The sequence below is a fragment of the Lepisosteus oculatus genome, chromosome 20, assembly GCF_040954835.1.
Source record: "Lepisosteus oculatus isolate fLepOcu1 chromosome 20, fLepOcu1.hap2, whole genome shotgun sequence".
NCBI classification, from domain to species: Eukaryota; Metazoa; Chordata; class Actinopteri; order Semionotiformes; family Lepisosteidae; genus Lepisosteus; species Lepisosteus oculatus.
In genome coordinates, this window is record NC_090715.1 from 9159063 (window position 1) to 9174222 (window position 15160).

At 38.4% G+C, this 15160-nt stretch overlaps 1 protein-coding gene across 1 annotated transcript; it reads right to left on the reverse strand.

Moving 5' to 3' along the window:
* Nucleotides 1–4643: 4643 nt before the first annotated feature.
* On the reverse strand, nucleotides 4644–8627 carry rrad (Ras-related associated with diabetes). The gene is made up of 5 exons (XM_006641218.3): nucleotides 8429–8627; nucleotides 7371–7750; nucleotides 6595–6668; nucleotides 6011–6215; nucleotides 4644–5691 (listed from the first exon to the last, which is right to left on the reverse strand). Exons 2-5 carry the CDS (start codon nucleotides 7735–7737, stop codon nucleotides 5414–5416), a joined length of 924 nt encoding a protein of 307 aa, XP_006641281.1. The 5' UTR covers nucleotides 7738–7750; nucleotides 8429–8627; the 3' UTR covers nucleotides 4644–5413.
* Between the last annotated feature and the right edge of the window lie 6533 nt (nucleotides 8628–15160).

Sequence of the window (15160 nt, forward strand, 5' to 3'; positions counted from 1 at the left end):
AACTATTATCAAACACATGTTTGAGAAAATTTACATCATACATAAAACAATCAACCACACGATCACGTTTTCTCTATTTATTTTTCCAGACAACCTTAATATTGCGAGTCACAAATTAAAATCTAAAAAATAAATTAAAAAAAGACTTTAAATCTTTTCAGGAGTTGTTAACAGGTATTGTTGTTAAGGAAAGAATGGATGTTGGATTTTCAATTCAGTCTCCTTTATTGAAACATGTTCCTCATAAATTAGTTATGTTGTGACTCACAGTACTAGCAATGTGCTGTTTCAATGTCAGCTAAACAATATTGACTTAACCTGTGTCAGTCACCTTGAGTGACAATAGTCAATCCTCCAACTCAACTGCACTTCATCACTAGCTGTTGTAATGTGGCTACAGAGGCTCCACAGGTTTTCATACAAAACTCCATAAAAAATAGATGCATGTGGGTGGTTACATTTCACAGATTATACTTGGCAGTCTCTGTGGAAAAAATACAGATCTATACAGATATGAATTTGATCAACATTCTTCTGCTTTGGGGCATCCAGATGGTATCTATTAACTTACTAGCATTCAGACAGTGAACTCACCAGACACTAGTCCAAAATTCAATGTATGAATTTAAAAATACAAAGATTAAACAAAAGATACCATATTTTGAATGTGTATTTTAGGTTTATAAATGTGTAAGTATTTTCATAAAATGCTCTAAAACCTCAAAGTATAAAAATGATCTCAGGACATTACAGTATATAATCCTTCACTTCCAATATAGCTTTTACAACATAACTTAGAGTGTTTCTTCTGTTTTTAAGTATGCCATGCATTTTTGAAGAATATGTTTTGGTTTCATTAAAGAAGTTAAACTGCAAAATATTTCACATCCCAAAGAAAATGGTATCCTTTGAGAATAACTTTCATTTTAAAGAATTTAACCTTTGAATGTAGCAAAATTATATAACAAAATGTAAGGAGAGGACAATATCATAGAGGGAATCACATATACTGCACTCTCTCCCCCTCTCATTTTAAACCTTCATGCACTTTACAAGCCTTGAGATTGAGGGAATTAGAGATGTGCTACTGACTTGCTGGGTAGTCTAGAGAACCAAGCTTTAAGGCAGATCAGTATAATAATGAAAGGAAAATAAGGTGATCAAGTTGATTGTAAGGTAATGTCCTTCTGGCTTAAACCAGCTGTTCTAGTGCGAAATGGTGGATTAAAACGTTACACAGAACACAGAACAAATGTCCAGTTCTTGATACCTTAATCTTAAATCACGTTGGAAGCATATCAAAAACAGTTGTGAGCAACACCAAACTAGTACTCCAAGACCACAAATGACTCTTCAAAGTCATATTTATGGTGGTATCATTGGAATACTAAGGTTAATGCACAGAGGTCATATGACGCTGAAGAGACAGCAAGCACTTTCAAAACCATGGTTCATACTACCAGTAGAATCAACAACCCTTTGCATGCATTTCTATTAATTATGATTAGTAATATGAGTCACTGGCTGCCTGCTAGAAAATAAAGGCAAAAGATCCACTTATGTGTAACAGTAATCTGCGGAAAAACAAACCTGCATTTTTTTCTCTCTTCTCTCCTCTCTCAATGCTATGTTTAATAGATAACCTTGATACAAGGTGCAGTTCAGTCTCCACATATTAACCATCAAAATGGTTACACAAATATTACCTGTGTTGTATTACGATTATCACAGTTAGAAGTTAGGCTATTTTGCAGTGAATTTGCTGTGAAATCTTTTTCTTACCTCACTGTGCCTCAGTGGACTCCAGTTCTCCTGTGCATTGGGAGAATAATTTAAAAAGTAATGCTGAACCACAAATGGTTTGATGAGTTTCCAGGTTAATGTTTAACTCTATCTTTATGAATTGTGCCAATTTCTCAGCTGCATTGTTCACTTTAGTGGTTTTGGGCCTCAAATTTTGTGAAGATGGATTATTAGATGGAACCAAAGTTTAGGGGGAGGTCAAACTCTAGTCTTGCCCACTTCCAAGTACCTAAGTAGAAATATCATGCTTCCTACTTGTACATTACATCCTTGCATTTGGAGCTTGCTTACACCAGAAACAGAGCCACTCTCAGACAGAGCTGCTTTCAGTGGCTGCTTTGGTTATACTCACTCTTCAATCCCACCACATTGCAGAAAAGAAACAAATCCACACAGATTCTGCTTCAATATGGGAAGATTCCAGTTTGTTCACCACTGTTCTCCAAAACAGTCCATCCCAAGCTTTCTCAATAAACTAACTGTACAAGCCATGCTTCTTCTCTGCCTTAATCAGAGTTTGACCAAAACCACTGAGATTTAGTTTAAAACAAAGGTATGGAAGTATGTCAAACCCTAATCTCACCCCTTCCATTTAACAGGATTCATTTTCACATCTCTCCCTCCGCCTTCTTCACCCTTGTAGCAGCACCAATGGCTCACTTTCATTAAGGGGAGGAGGGGGGTTCTGACATCCCCATTATTACAAAACAGAGCTCACTGTATCACCTACAATTACATATCGAACACCACACTCATTCAAGGCCCCTCAGGACAATTCCGGATCACTCAGATGACATCTTGTACCTCCAGCAACCTTATTTTCTGTATCTCTTGCAGTAAATGTCCAGCCATCTACATTGGGGAGACAGGAAGGAGAACCGCTTCAGAGAACTGTTAGGGCTGTGAAGATTAAAGATTTCTCCAAGCTCATAGTTTCTCATTTCACTTCTGACAGCCATGATCACACTGATCTCCCTGTCTGCATTCTCAAACTAGGGTTTCTTAACTCCTATAGCAGAAAGACACCAGAAACTTAAATTATCCTGAAACAGTTCACACCGTCCCCCTTCTCTCAACAACAGACTTGTTTTCTTCTAATTGTCTCTATTCATTTGTAGGTTTCATTTCCCACCTCTCCTCACCTCTCTCGACCTCGCACCACTTGATTGGCCACTCTGCCTCTCCCCTGCTCCCGCCTCCTCCTCTCTCCTGGCTTGTGTTTTCCCAGGCTATATTATCTTTGCTGACTGTCCTATCTTTCTCACACCTGAAGAAGGCTCCAAAGCCAAAACATTGTGCTTTCTTTCTTCTCTTTTCAGCATGGCATAAACCTATTACTTGTTCCTTTGCAGCCTACACATGCTGACGCAGCTGCCCACCTGAACTTCATCATTACAGATGGTTTGTCATTCTTTTCAATCTAATACAGCTCACTGCTCGAATCAGACCTCTCCTCCACATTAATCACAGACTGACAGTACTAAACGAATATTAGAAAATAAATTATGTGAGACCACAATAAAGGTTATAAATGAGAGAAGGTTTTTGGACTCATCTAGCCTGTTTTGTAGTTTGTAGCTATTTGATCTGAGGTTCTCATCCAACTGTTTCTCAAAAGAAGCCAACAACCCTTAAACACTTCCATGTAGATTCCACATGTCCTTTTGCTTCACTGTTGATTCCCTACACTCTGTAACCCTGTTTCTAAAGATTTATACTTTCTTCCACCCTGTGTGAAAGGTAGAAAAAAAGGGATCACTGATTAGCTGGATTGCAGGGAGATGAGGCTCAGCTGGCCTGATTAGCATGTGTCTCGAATTATACACGGGCGTGGAGTTCACAGCCTTTTCTCTTTTGTTAGGAAGATCTGAGAAACAAAGGTTTCAGAGTTTGAAAGCAAGCAAGCAAGCAAGCAAGCGAGTGGCTCCAAAGGTGGAGCCAGGTTAAATGGTTGGTGAACTTAGTAGAAGACGGAAAGTTATCCCATGCTAGAAGTAAAAATATAAAACAATAATTAAGAAGAAACATTTGAGAGGTTAGTTTTGCAGTGCTAAATTAGAACAACCAAAGCACAAAATGGCATCCCTACATTGTCACAGCTTTCAATGCCAATAAGGAATGTAAATACTTGGTCCCAAGTCCCCTGATAGTCTGTTCAAAAGGTTCAGTTCCTTTAGTCTGTCAATCTATGACTGACATTTTGAAGTCTGAATTGTATGAACTAAATGTATGACACTCCTTTTAGCCCAGAATAGATCTGGTTGCTTTTGAATGTACTGATTCCAGAACAACAATGTTTTTTTTATTATTTCTTTTGTAGGGTGGTGACTAAACTGGTACATATTTAAAATGAGAACTTACTAGTGCATTATTTTTACATAACATCCTTTGATTTTATTACAGCTTAAAACATAAACTATATCCAACATTTTGTTCCAACTTTTTATTGCTTCCCAAGTGATTTGGATCACTTAGATTTACACAGGAGACAGAACCCTAACTTTTAGAAGTGACAAGATGGAGAAATGCCACAGTTTAGACATGATGGCAATAATGAAAATTATTGTGATTAAATAATGCTTGCAGAAATACAGAAGATACCCACAAAACAGTAACAAAAATATTTTGCCATGAAGATCATAAAACTCTTCATAAAAATCTGTGACATTTGGTGTTTTGCTTATCTTTACATTTGAGCCCTGAAGATTGTGTTACATGTGCCCTTGCACAATATACTGATTCTCTGTTCAGTCAGCAGACAATGCATCCTTTTTGTCAGTTGAAAGGAAAACTTTTTTTGGTAGTGCTGATTAGAGTGTCTTTAATTCAGACATAATCCAGACAGGTTAAAGGTCATGTTTTATTATAAAATATCGATGTAAACATGTAACAAAGTAGTAATTGAATAATATTAAATGGAAGTGCAAATCAACCTTATTTAAATGATGTTAAACTCACAACATAACATTTATTGCTTTTGATTCTCTTACTCACACTTAGAGCTTGAAATTCAAATCAAAATGATAAAATAGGAAATATAATTCTTCACCATTTTAACCCCCTCTTTCCCCCCGATAACAACCCCCCCAACATATCTAATAGAAGTACGAACCTGCGTACTAAATTTCAAGTAAGTATGCTCTTGAAGGACAGATTAATGGTGAAATCAAACATACTGCTTGCAATAAAATTCTCATATTTGTCCTAAAATAATAGTATTCCCTTACAGTGTTTGCTTTATATAATGGCTTGCAATCACACTGATTTTAGGTTTGGGTGGCTACACCTTTTCTTTAAAACACCTTATGTTTCTTTTATTAAGGCATTGCTACAGCAAATGCAGGGCCAAGCCTGGGTGGTATTCTCAACTGTATACACAAGGTTGAAAAGATGTACTCTTAAGGCAAAACCAAAAATAAAATAAAACCTAGAAAGCTTCATGCAGATTCATCACCATCAAATTGTCTTCTCAGTTTTGTTTAAATTATTCTGTTTTTAATATTACAAAATATATACATCTATGTCAGTCTTCCGGTCAGTGTCTGAAACCCAAGTCTGTGTCACACAGCATCTGGTCTTTTCAGTAAAGGCAGCAGTTCTCATTGGCCTGTCAGAGCACTGAGAGGTCGTGGCAGGACTTGGACTTCTGCTTGAAGGCCATCTTCTTGTTGTTTTTGGCCACGATCCTGCCCAGGAAGCGTTTCGCTTTCTTGCTGATGCTCTCCCGTCTCTTGCTGCTGGCCAGGCGCCGGGCGTTGTCCTCCTTGCTGTCCTTGCGCAGTCGGATCTGTCGGACGATGCCCTCGAAGAGGTCGCGCACGTTGTGGTGGAGCGAGGCCGAGGTCTCGATGAACTTGCAGTCAAATACCACCGCGCAGGCCCGGCCCTCTGTGAAAACCACACAGCGTCCGCATGTCTCAGCCTTCTCTCCCAAAGGACACCCTGCATCTCCACTACAGGAATGCCTTTCCCAGCGACATCCCCAACGATGACATGCTACCTTTAAATTTTTAAAGACAGCTCCTTCCATTTGAGCAAGCTTGTTAATTCTTTACTTCTACTTTTTATAATGGAAAGGTCAGACTCTTATCAATCCAACAATATCAAAAAATGTACATGGTATCTTAAAAACACACATATTAAATAGAAATATGTCTGCCTGAACAACTTTTGTTTCCTATATCGTGAGGCGAGCTTCAGTGCTTACCATCTACAGAGACCTCTCGAGATCGCACCAGGTCACTCTTGTTTCCCACCAGGATAATGGGAATGTTCTCCGACTGCCTGGCTCGCCGCAGCTGGATCCGTAACTCTGATGCCTTCTCAAAGCTGGCCTTGTCTGTCACTGAGTACACGATGATGTAGGCATCGCCCATCTTCATACACTGGTCCTTCAGCCATTGGCTGTTGTCCTGGAGAAATGCAGCAAAATCAGCACACATAATCGTCAGTGGCAATAATTATACAAAGAGAAACATCCTGGATATACTGTTTCATGCAATATTGCTATTATAATAAGCTTAATGAACTATTAATAATGCCTTATCACAAGGGATTTTGAATTAACGTAAGTCTGAAACCAAATCTCCAAATATCTACATCACAATTAATATTCTACATCTACTATAGTTTCTGCTAAAAAATGAATTTCGTTGTTTTTCACTTGGTAAACCTTAACTGCAGTTTTTTTTTTGTTGGTTACTGCATTTGAGCTGTGTATTTTTATGTTAGTTAACTGACTTGTAGTTTCTCCTAGAAATGGGTGTCTGGTCTTCATGTTTGCGGGCTTACCTGTTCCCATACATCATAGAGCACGATTGAAGCTTCCTCATCGTCCACAATAATAGATCGGTCATATGTGTTGCCTACAACAAAGGTAAAGAAAGATTAAAATATTTGCCTGTGGGACACTAATCTTTTTAAAAAGATAAGCATGTAGGGCTCATCAATTGCAAGCCATTAGAAAGCGAGTGGCTGTGCTGTAACTGATAACACCTGTTAATGACTGATAGCAGGACACCTCTTAATCTTCAAAAGGGCTGTAGTTGTGCTATCTCCTGTAGCGATTTCCATTTACTTTCCGTTGGTTATCATTACTGCTAGGCTATAAATAGTGTCAACCTAAGAGAGTGATGGTGCTAAAAATAACTCGACCGAATCCAAAGAAATCAATCGGCCTCGCGTTTACTGCTCACGGGCCAAATCTAACATCTGTGTTTCACCCTAATGTGTGCCAAATTAATCGAACGTACTGTACAGTTAATGACTCCGATCTTTACCTTGGCTTTATTTAGAGGGCGAATGGAAATTTGGTTAGAAGGTAGGAGACGTGAAAAAATAATTGAGCGTCTACAACTTAAGTATTATTTCTTGGCTAGAACACAAAAAATCTCCAACCAAGAGCTCAGATTGCAATTTTGGACTGCATTAGTAAGTACGTTTTCCAGTATTTATTTTAGTAGTTTAACGGAAAAAGTCCTTAAGTTGTTTTCAAGTTCATCAGGGTTTAGTACGTCTGTAAAATAACCTAAGCTTTAAGAAGGGTAGAATAAAAAATAGCGTCTCACCTGCTTCTTCACAATCATGACCGTCTTCAACCCCGCCGAATATCCGTGCCAGGCTGGATTTGCCAACGCCGTGATCGCCAAGGAGCACCACTTTGTAAATCTGTCCTTCTGTGTCGCTGCCAGAGGAGATAACAGAATCGGACGAGTCGGAGACGCAGCTGTCTCTGTGCTGCTCGCCGGGGCTGTAAGAGGTGCAGCGGACGAGGCCGGACAGCTGGTTCATCTGGACCGCGGGCATGGCCGACTGCAGTTCGCGCTCGTCCACGGGCATGCTCCTCCTGTGCAGGTGCTGCAGGTTGAGAGGGAAGGGCATACTGCCTCGCCTTTTGTCCAGATGCCGCAGTTTGTCTCCCTTGTTCAGAGTCATGTTCCCCCGGTGTCTGAAAATAACAATATCACATCAATGATCAATCGAAGTGGACATTTGGTCTTCTGAGTGAAAGAGGAACGCGTCGTTTGCCTAAATGGACAATTAATACCGCACGCAAAACATGTATGCAATATTGAGTCGTTCTGTAGTCTGTGGAAAATTAAGTTGTTCGTATCTGATGATGAATCTGGAACTCTAAATGATCTTTTTGTAGCGTCTGTATTCTTCATAAATGGTTCGTATCAGTAATAATAATTTATAATCAAACATACAGACCGAGTATTCCACAGGCTAAGCGAGTTCAAACTCACAAGATATTTCTTTTTGTCTCTACTTTTTTTTAACCAATGTACTAAAATAAAAAAACTTAACACCACAAACATTTACATTAAAAATGGTTACAAAGTTTTAAACAAACAACCTGCTCTGTTTCCTTATTTTCTGTTTTAAAATCTGTAAAATAAACACCCTATTTCGGTAGTTGCTGACTTGTTTGACACACCGCATGGCCACAGTCTGAACACAGATGGTGTCTAGAATGTGTGAGTTGAGTTTACATTTTAGCGCGTGTTCTAGTAAGCGCAAATGTATACATTTAAGCAAACTACCGACACAATAACGATCAAATATTTGGAAAAAACATTTAAAAAGTCCAGGTTACGTTCTGCAGCCCAAAGCACCAACCTACTTTTCAGGTGAGTCTGAGTTATGTTCCTTGTTCTTCGTATCCTTTCCGGTGATCCTCTTGAATAGAAACAACGTTGTATAGGTCCTGTTTTATAGACTTCGCTGGCAGAGTCCTCGGTTCTTAATCTTCCACTGGAGGTTTCAGTTTAGTCTGAGCGCAGCTCTGAACCCCCTTATTTATCTGTCAGCCGGCGGAGTGACGTCAGTTCTAGGCAGGGTTTGCCTGGGAGAATCATGCGCCTCTTTATAGTAAAGTAGCATCATGCCGAGGAGGGAGGGAGAGGGGGCACACTGGAATTTCACTGTCTGCTCCGGGAGACGCGGTTCTCCTACAGAGCGCGGGCGAGGGGGCTCCTCTGACTCGCAGCTCCCGCGAGCAGCTGACTGTCTGAGCTACTGCTCCGTTATTCATCACGGCGCATCCGAAAGTCGGAAAGTGTGCTGTATTGAACTGGGAAGCCGTGAGGTTGAGATAACAATCCGCTTATGAAAATAACCTATAGATGACGTGCAAATTTCTGTAGAGAACTGGGGCATCTCTATAGAAACCTCTATGGTTAGTTTGATAAATGTCTCTGTTCTCTCCGCATACTTTTTATTCACGTAAGATTGGCTTCTACGTCTATGACTATAACGTTCCATTATTAGTATTGTTATTATTAAATTATTCGATTTTCAAGTTGTACAGCTCAGCAATGTAACGATGGGTGCAAGCTATCTCAGCATTTACTCTTCCGTTAAAAGTAGTTTTTTTTGGCAGCACACGAATATAATCTAAAATAATGCACATGTATACTTTTCATAAGGGACCAAAGGGTATGCATTTCTTAGCAGCAATAGGAATTCCAGTAAAACAGATTATTTTTATGGGTCGATCAGACCTTATTTTTTTCTGATTATCGTATTTCACTAGATGCTTTTATAGGTGCCGTTTATTATACTAGAAACCTGTTCAACTGGCATCCACGCTGTAATTTATGCTAATTCAAATTGCTATCAAAGCCAGTTGAAAGATGTGCGTGTAAAGTCGCTGGAAGGGATTTTCATCGGAGGGTTACCCTAGAGCTGGGGAATCCCAGAGAGGAAATTCCATTAACTCAAATCCTTTAAGCCGCTCAAGAATACGTTGGATTTAGATCAAGGAACCTTTTGGCGCACGAATGGATACATCATCTCTTACCTTCACAGCCAGGGAATTATAGTACACACTGCCATTTTTCTAAAGTTATACAGTATTCTTTCTGTAAAATGCATTACGCCAGCATATGGCGACCTCACGTTTTCGGTGTAATAAATAATTCAACTTGTATCTGCATTAAACCTTTTTCGATTCCTAGAGTGTGCAGATACAGTATCATGCTCTTTTCTGTGGGAGGCACAGATGCGATCGAAAATGTGCGGAACTGGTTGTGCATGCCTACAATATAAAAACGATGTCATTCAAGAGTACAGATTTGCAGGTTTAGAATTTACCGTGGTCCCCAGTGAACCATGATCAAGTCAAACCATGTGTATGAAACGATGTTTTGGAATTCATGCAAGACAATTATGGTGAACTGGGAATAGCAGTCTTACCACTCATAGTTATATTAAAAAAAAACTGATATTGAAATGCATTTTTAAAATTTGTGACCACCAGCTTTGCCTTTTACCATATAATATCTAATTGACCACTCTGTTAGCAGGTTCTGTTCCTTTGCGATCAGTAGCTTTAACAGTAGCCCGTAATCATTGCCGATTAGTTCTTTGGTGTTTGGAGTAAGGTTGCAAAGGAAATCAAGTTTATTTTAGGATTAATAAAGACCTCGCTCCTTGATAGAAAAGAAGAAAGCAACGCAGAGAGTTGCTTGTTCTCTGCCGATTTTGACGTTTTCATAAAGTCTCTGACGCAGCAGGAAAGACCATAAGAAGAATCCCTGATTATGAATGCAGACGACATCCTCGCTAGAACCTCGCATGCGGAGTTCGACGTAATAAATCTTGTTCAATATCGCCACCTGCTGCTGGTTAGCATGAACCTAGCGGTTTTCACACCTTGTTCTTGTGACCTAAATTCATAGCCGTGATCGGAAGACACATACAGCTTCCACCGGGTTGAAAAAACCGTGAGAAAAGGTTGGGTAATACGACTGTAAATCATGTCTCTAAAACTTTCGTGAAGAACTTGTTAACGCTCTGAAACGTGTTGCTTTCGTATAGGCATCTATAACCATATTCATTTAAAGTATTTGCTTCTTCAAAACCTTTACATAGAACGTTGAAATATTTGAGAAGGTAATCCTTTACTTTTCTATTTTTGTTTTTGCTCTATGGTATAATTCTTAAGCATAATTCTATAATACCACGGTACATTAGAGTAATATTGCAATGTGTGTCTAAAATATTTTAGGAGGAAATAAAGTATTTAATCATTAATATTGCTTTAAACCTGAGAATGAAACATTCTTATTACTGCCAAATGTTATTGCATAGGCTGTAATGCTGCTTCGAAACACTGGCCTGATTGAGTTAAATTATGATCAAAATGTAATCGTGTTAAAAGATACTGATCTTGTTTTTATTGTGTTGAAGAAATTATTCAAAGAAATTTTCTTAACTTAATAATTAGGTTATAAGTTAAACTTTAACATTTGCAGAATTAATAAAATGACATATTGTATATAGAATGCATTCAAATTGGTGATAAAACAGATGGGATTTTTGCATGAGCATTGTGTTGGTTTGTGAGAATAACCCAAATTCCTCTTAGTTCTCATCCAATGAGATCAAACTTTTAAAACATAAAAGATATAAATCTGTTAAAGCAAAGATAGACCGTGTTAAGTGTTAAATTAATTGTTAAGTCCCAGCACAAACAGTACTGGCTTCTGAGGCAAATATGGCAACAGTGCTTACTTTGTTTCCACGGTTCCACTTCAGGGCTGTAGACAGTGTTGTAACAAATCCCTGTATCTGTAATTGATGTTTAATTTGACTTATCTCAGTTGCTTTGACTTAAATTTATAATGGAAAAAAAGGTATTCCAAACAAAGGTTCATTAGATCTGCTCTGTTTAGTATCCAACACGTGAGCACATAATCATTGCTTTTAATGTTCAGTAACAATTTGATGATTTACAATGTTAAACATGTCCTGTGTGTTATTGCTTGGAAGAAAAATAGCCATCACTCTCCCAACCACTTCAGATGGATCTGTGGTTCCTGCCTAAGGCAACAACGTGTCATTTCTCATCAATATAAATGTTGCTCGTTTTGTATTCTTTTTTGCTGACCTTGTTCATTGTTCATTTGAACACCCCTGCTACATTTTACACTGCAAGGTCCTCCTTTTGACACAAAGCAAGAAATGTGCAGTAAACCTTTGCAATTGTGTGTGATGAGTCACTGGTGTCTGTTTTTTTCTGTTCCACTGATGTGTACTTGTTATTTAATATATTTATGTTAACTAATATATATGGTATAATGGTGATGGATGTTCTTCCATCATTTCTTCAATTCTGCTGGTCCCTACCAGAGACTCCATGGTGAAGCCTGGACTGAGTTTGAGGTTTCCTATTGATTTTAATGTGAAGCCTCCAATACAGTACTTACCTGTCATCACCAACACCCCTTCATAATAAACCTTTATTGTGAGGAACAGCAGTTTTACTGATAGAGAATCAAGGAGCAGTCCTAGAGAAGAGAACACATAGAAGAAGACACACTGCTGTATTTTGCTTTGGTGGGGGGAACTGAAAGATACTCAGAAATGGAGTGCTCTTGCTCTAAGGCAGGGATTTCCAGTCCTGGTGACTCCAGTGTCTCCTGGTTACCACAACCCTGCTGGTCTCTCTGATGATTAACTAATAATGTGACTGATAAAATCTTTTTAATCGGTTCCAGTTCCTACAAAGTGGCACATTTCAAATTACATGTAGATTCTTACAGATAAACTAAAATCTCATCTCCAGTGCTGAAAGAAAATCAGAATGGTCTATCCATATATTGTGAGCCAAATTTGCTATTTAATTATATGATCATAAGCACACTTAGATAAAAAACTAGCAAATGCTGAGATTGCATGCCCTAGAGTGAGCGGTCCTACTCTTAAGACATTTGAGCAAACTCTGCTGCAGGGTTCTCCAACCAGATAAGATCTGTGAGTTATTGCTCAATCAAGAGGTAATCTGTTTGATTAAGAGATCTCAGATTTTTGCAGACTGAAGAGTACTATGATTTTGGTCCCATATAATTTTTAAATCACCTGTTTTCCTTGTCCTTAGAAATTGGCAATATAATGGGAACCTCTCAAATCTGATAGATCTTTGATGCAATTTAAAAACTACATTATTTTTTTTCTAGAATTCAAATCAGCGGGTAAGTAAGATTTATGAGGAAGGTGAGACCTGCAACAAATCAGTGACTAAAAAATATACAGTATGTAGTCTTGAAAAATAAATAGAGACATCTGTTTAAAATAATGTTTAATATCAAGTATTTAGACATGGGTGGCATGGTAGATTACTGGCATCTTAATTGGCTTCTGGGAAAATTGGCCCCTGGTGTGAGTATGTTCTGCAATGGACTGGCTTTCTGTCCAGGGTGTACCCTTCCTTGTGCCAGGTGCTTGCTGGGATAGCTCCCAGAAGCGGTTAGAAAATGGGTAGATATTTTAATTAAACAAGTAATAATTAGAGACCCTGTGTTGAGTGCCATCAAGTTGGTATGCCAACATCACTATCCATAGAGTTTGCATGGCAAGATATGGAAGTAGATTGCCAGGCCTTTCTTCTGCCCAGATACTGCCAACACCACTCCCCCCATACTGCTGCTGCCCAGTATGGGTTATTAGAGAACCTTGCGCCTGACATGGGACACGAACCCTGGGACTACCCTGAGAATATGATTCCCATGCTCTACCAACAGAGCTAGTCAGGGCCCGAAGACCCTCTACTTTAGTTTAAACATTTCCAACACATACAGTAGATCTTCCTTTATAATTAAACTTAATGCTCTTACGTCCTGTATTGGTTTTCAAAATGCACAATTTAAAATGTGTATCCTGTACTGATGCAGGTATGGGCAACCCTGAACCTAAATTGAAAGAAGTGGTTAGAAGATGGATTGATGAAATTTTTATTTTGAGGGTAAAAATAGAATGGTGTAGAAATACATTTTCTATTTTAGGAACTTTAGCAACTGCATTAGCATTTTCTTGTAATATAAACTCTATAACTTAACAAAAGGAGTCAGACTGGGAAATTGCATGCCTTCAAGTTCAAGAAACAATATCCGTTATTAAATATTAATGCTAAGAGACAATGAAAGCAGTACTGCTGAAGGATTAATGTAAGTGAGAAAAACGTACCCATTTCCAATAAGTATCTAGTATTTTTAGTACAAAAAATCTACTGAGTTAAATTATAAGCAAATAAATGAGATGAAGCCACAAACATAACCTCAGATAGTGAGCATCTGGATTATTTGTAATAAGGTCTCACTCTGTATCTTTAAGATTCACTGTGATCTTTTGTCATAGGGAAATACAGGAGATGAAAAGCCATAACAATTATTCAAATCATAATTACAATAATATGCCTGGGAGTTACAGTCATTGAGGGGAACCATGGATCAGTCCAAATCCATACCTGCCCTGGCACTGGCCACCACTGGCCACCACTGCTCCAGGTGGCTGGAGACACTGGAGCTGCTGTAGTAAGAGACCGTTTCAGAGTGGCTGTGGCTCATTACAGTGTTACTGTATGCTTGTCTGCAGGTGAAGGGAGGAATATTGAACTCGAATCTCTTCAGTATAGTGACTGCTATAAAAGAACATCTAGGTACACAAATACAAATAATAAATACACAACTCTTACTTATATAGCAATTTTCTGGAGACATCTTAAAGCACTTCACAGTTCATGGGGACTCCCCTCCTACACCAGCCAAAGTGCACCAGGACTCTCAGGACACACCAGATATCTAAGTGGGGAGGAGAAAAGAGTGATGAAGCCATTTCAAAGATGGTGATTATTAGGAGGCCATGATTGGTAAAGGCACCTGTGAAATTTGGCCAGGAAACTCTACTCTTTTAAAGAAATGCTGTGGGATTTTTATAGCTGCTGGTGTGTGAGTGGTATTTGGTTGTGGGAAGACAACAGGCAGATAACATTCTGTCCTATGAAAAACACCCATGTTGAAATAAAAACAGATATTTAAGTCCTTATATTTATCTGTATTATAAGATATGGCTTTCTAATAATGGATGAGTGGCCATTTCCATTGTCACTTGCTTTCCCTCGGCAAAAATAGATCTAAAGGCCGAAAGTTTCATATTTGTAGATAACTGTGCTACCTGTGGAGTCCAAGAGAGGGGGCAAGAGACTACTGTCTCGCTTGTTGATCAAACGTGAGGACTCCTGAGAACATGATGCAACACACAGTGAGCCACAAACCTGAAGCACTGCACGTGTTGTTCTGTTTTAATTATATTCTATTAATCAATTTGGGTTTATTTTACCGTTTTTAAATTTCTCTTTATTTTTATTTCCTATCATATATAGATTACAAACTTTAGCCGTTATTTATTTTTGTTGCCTAGATTATACTTACTCATTTTTATACTAAAATAATAATTTTACTTACTTAAAACTGGAAAACTGTAGTGTGTTATGCACGTGGATGTAATCGCTACGTATATGTGATTTTCAAGATTTTTTAACAACGAGGACATATTTAATGTTTTTTTTAAAAAC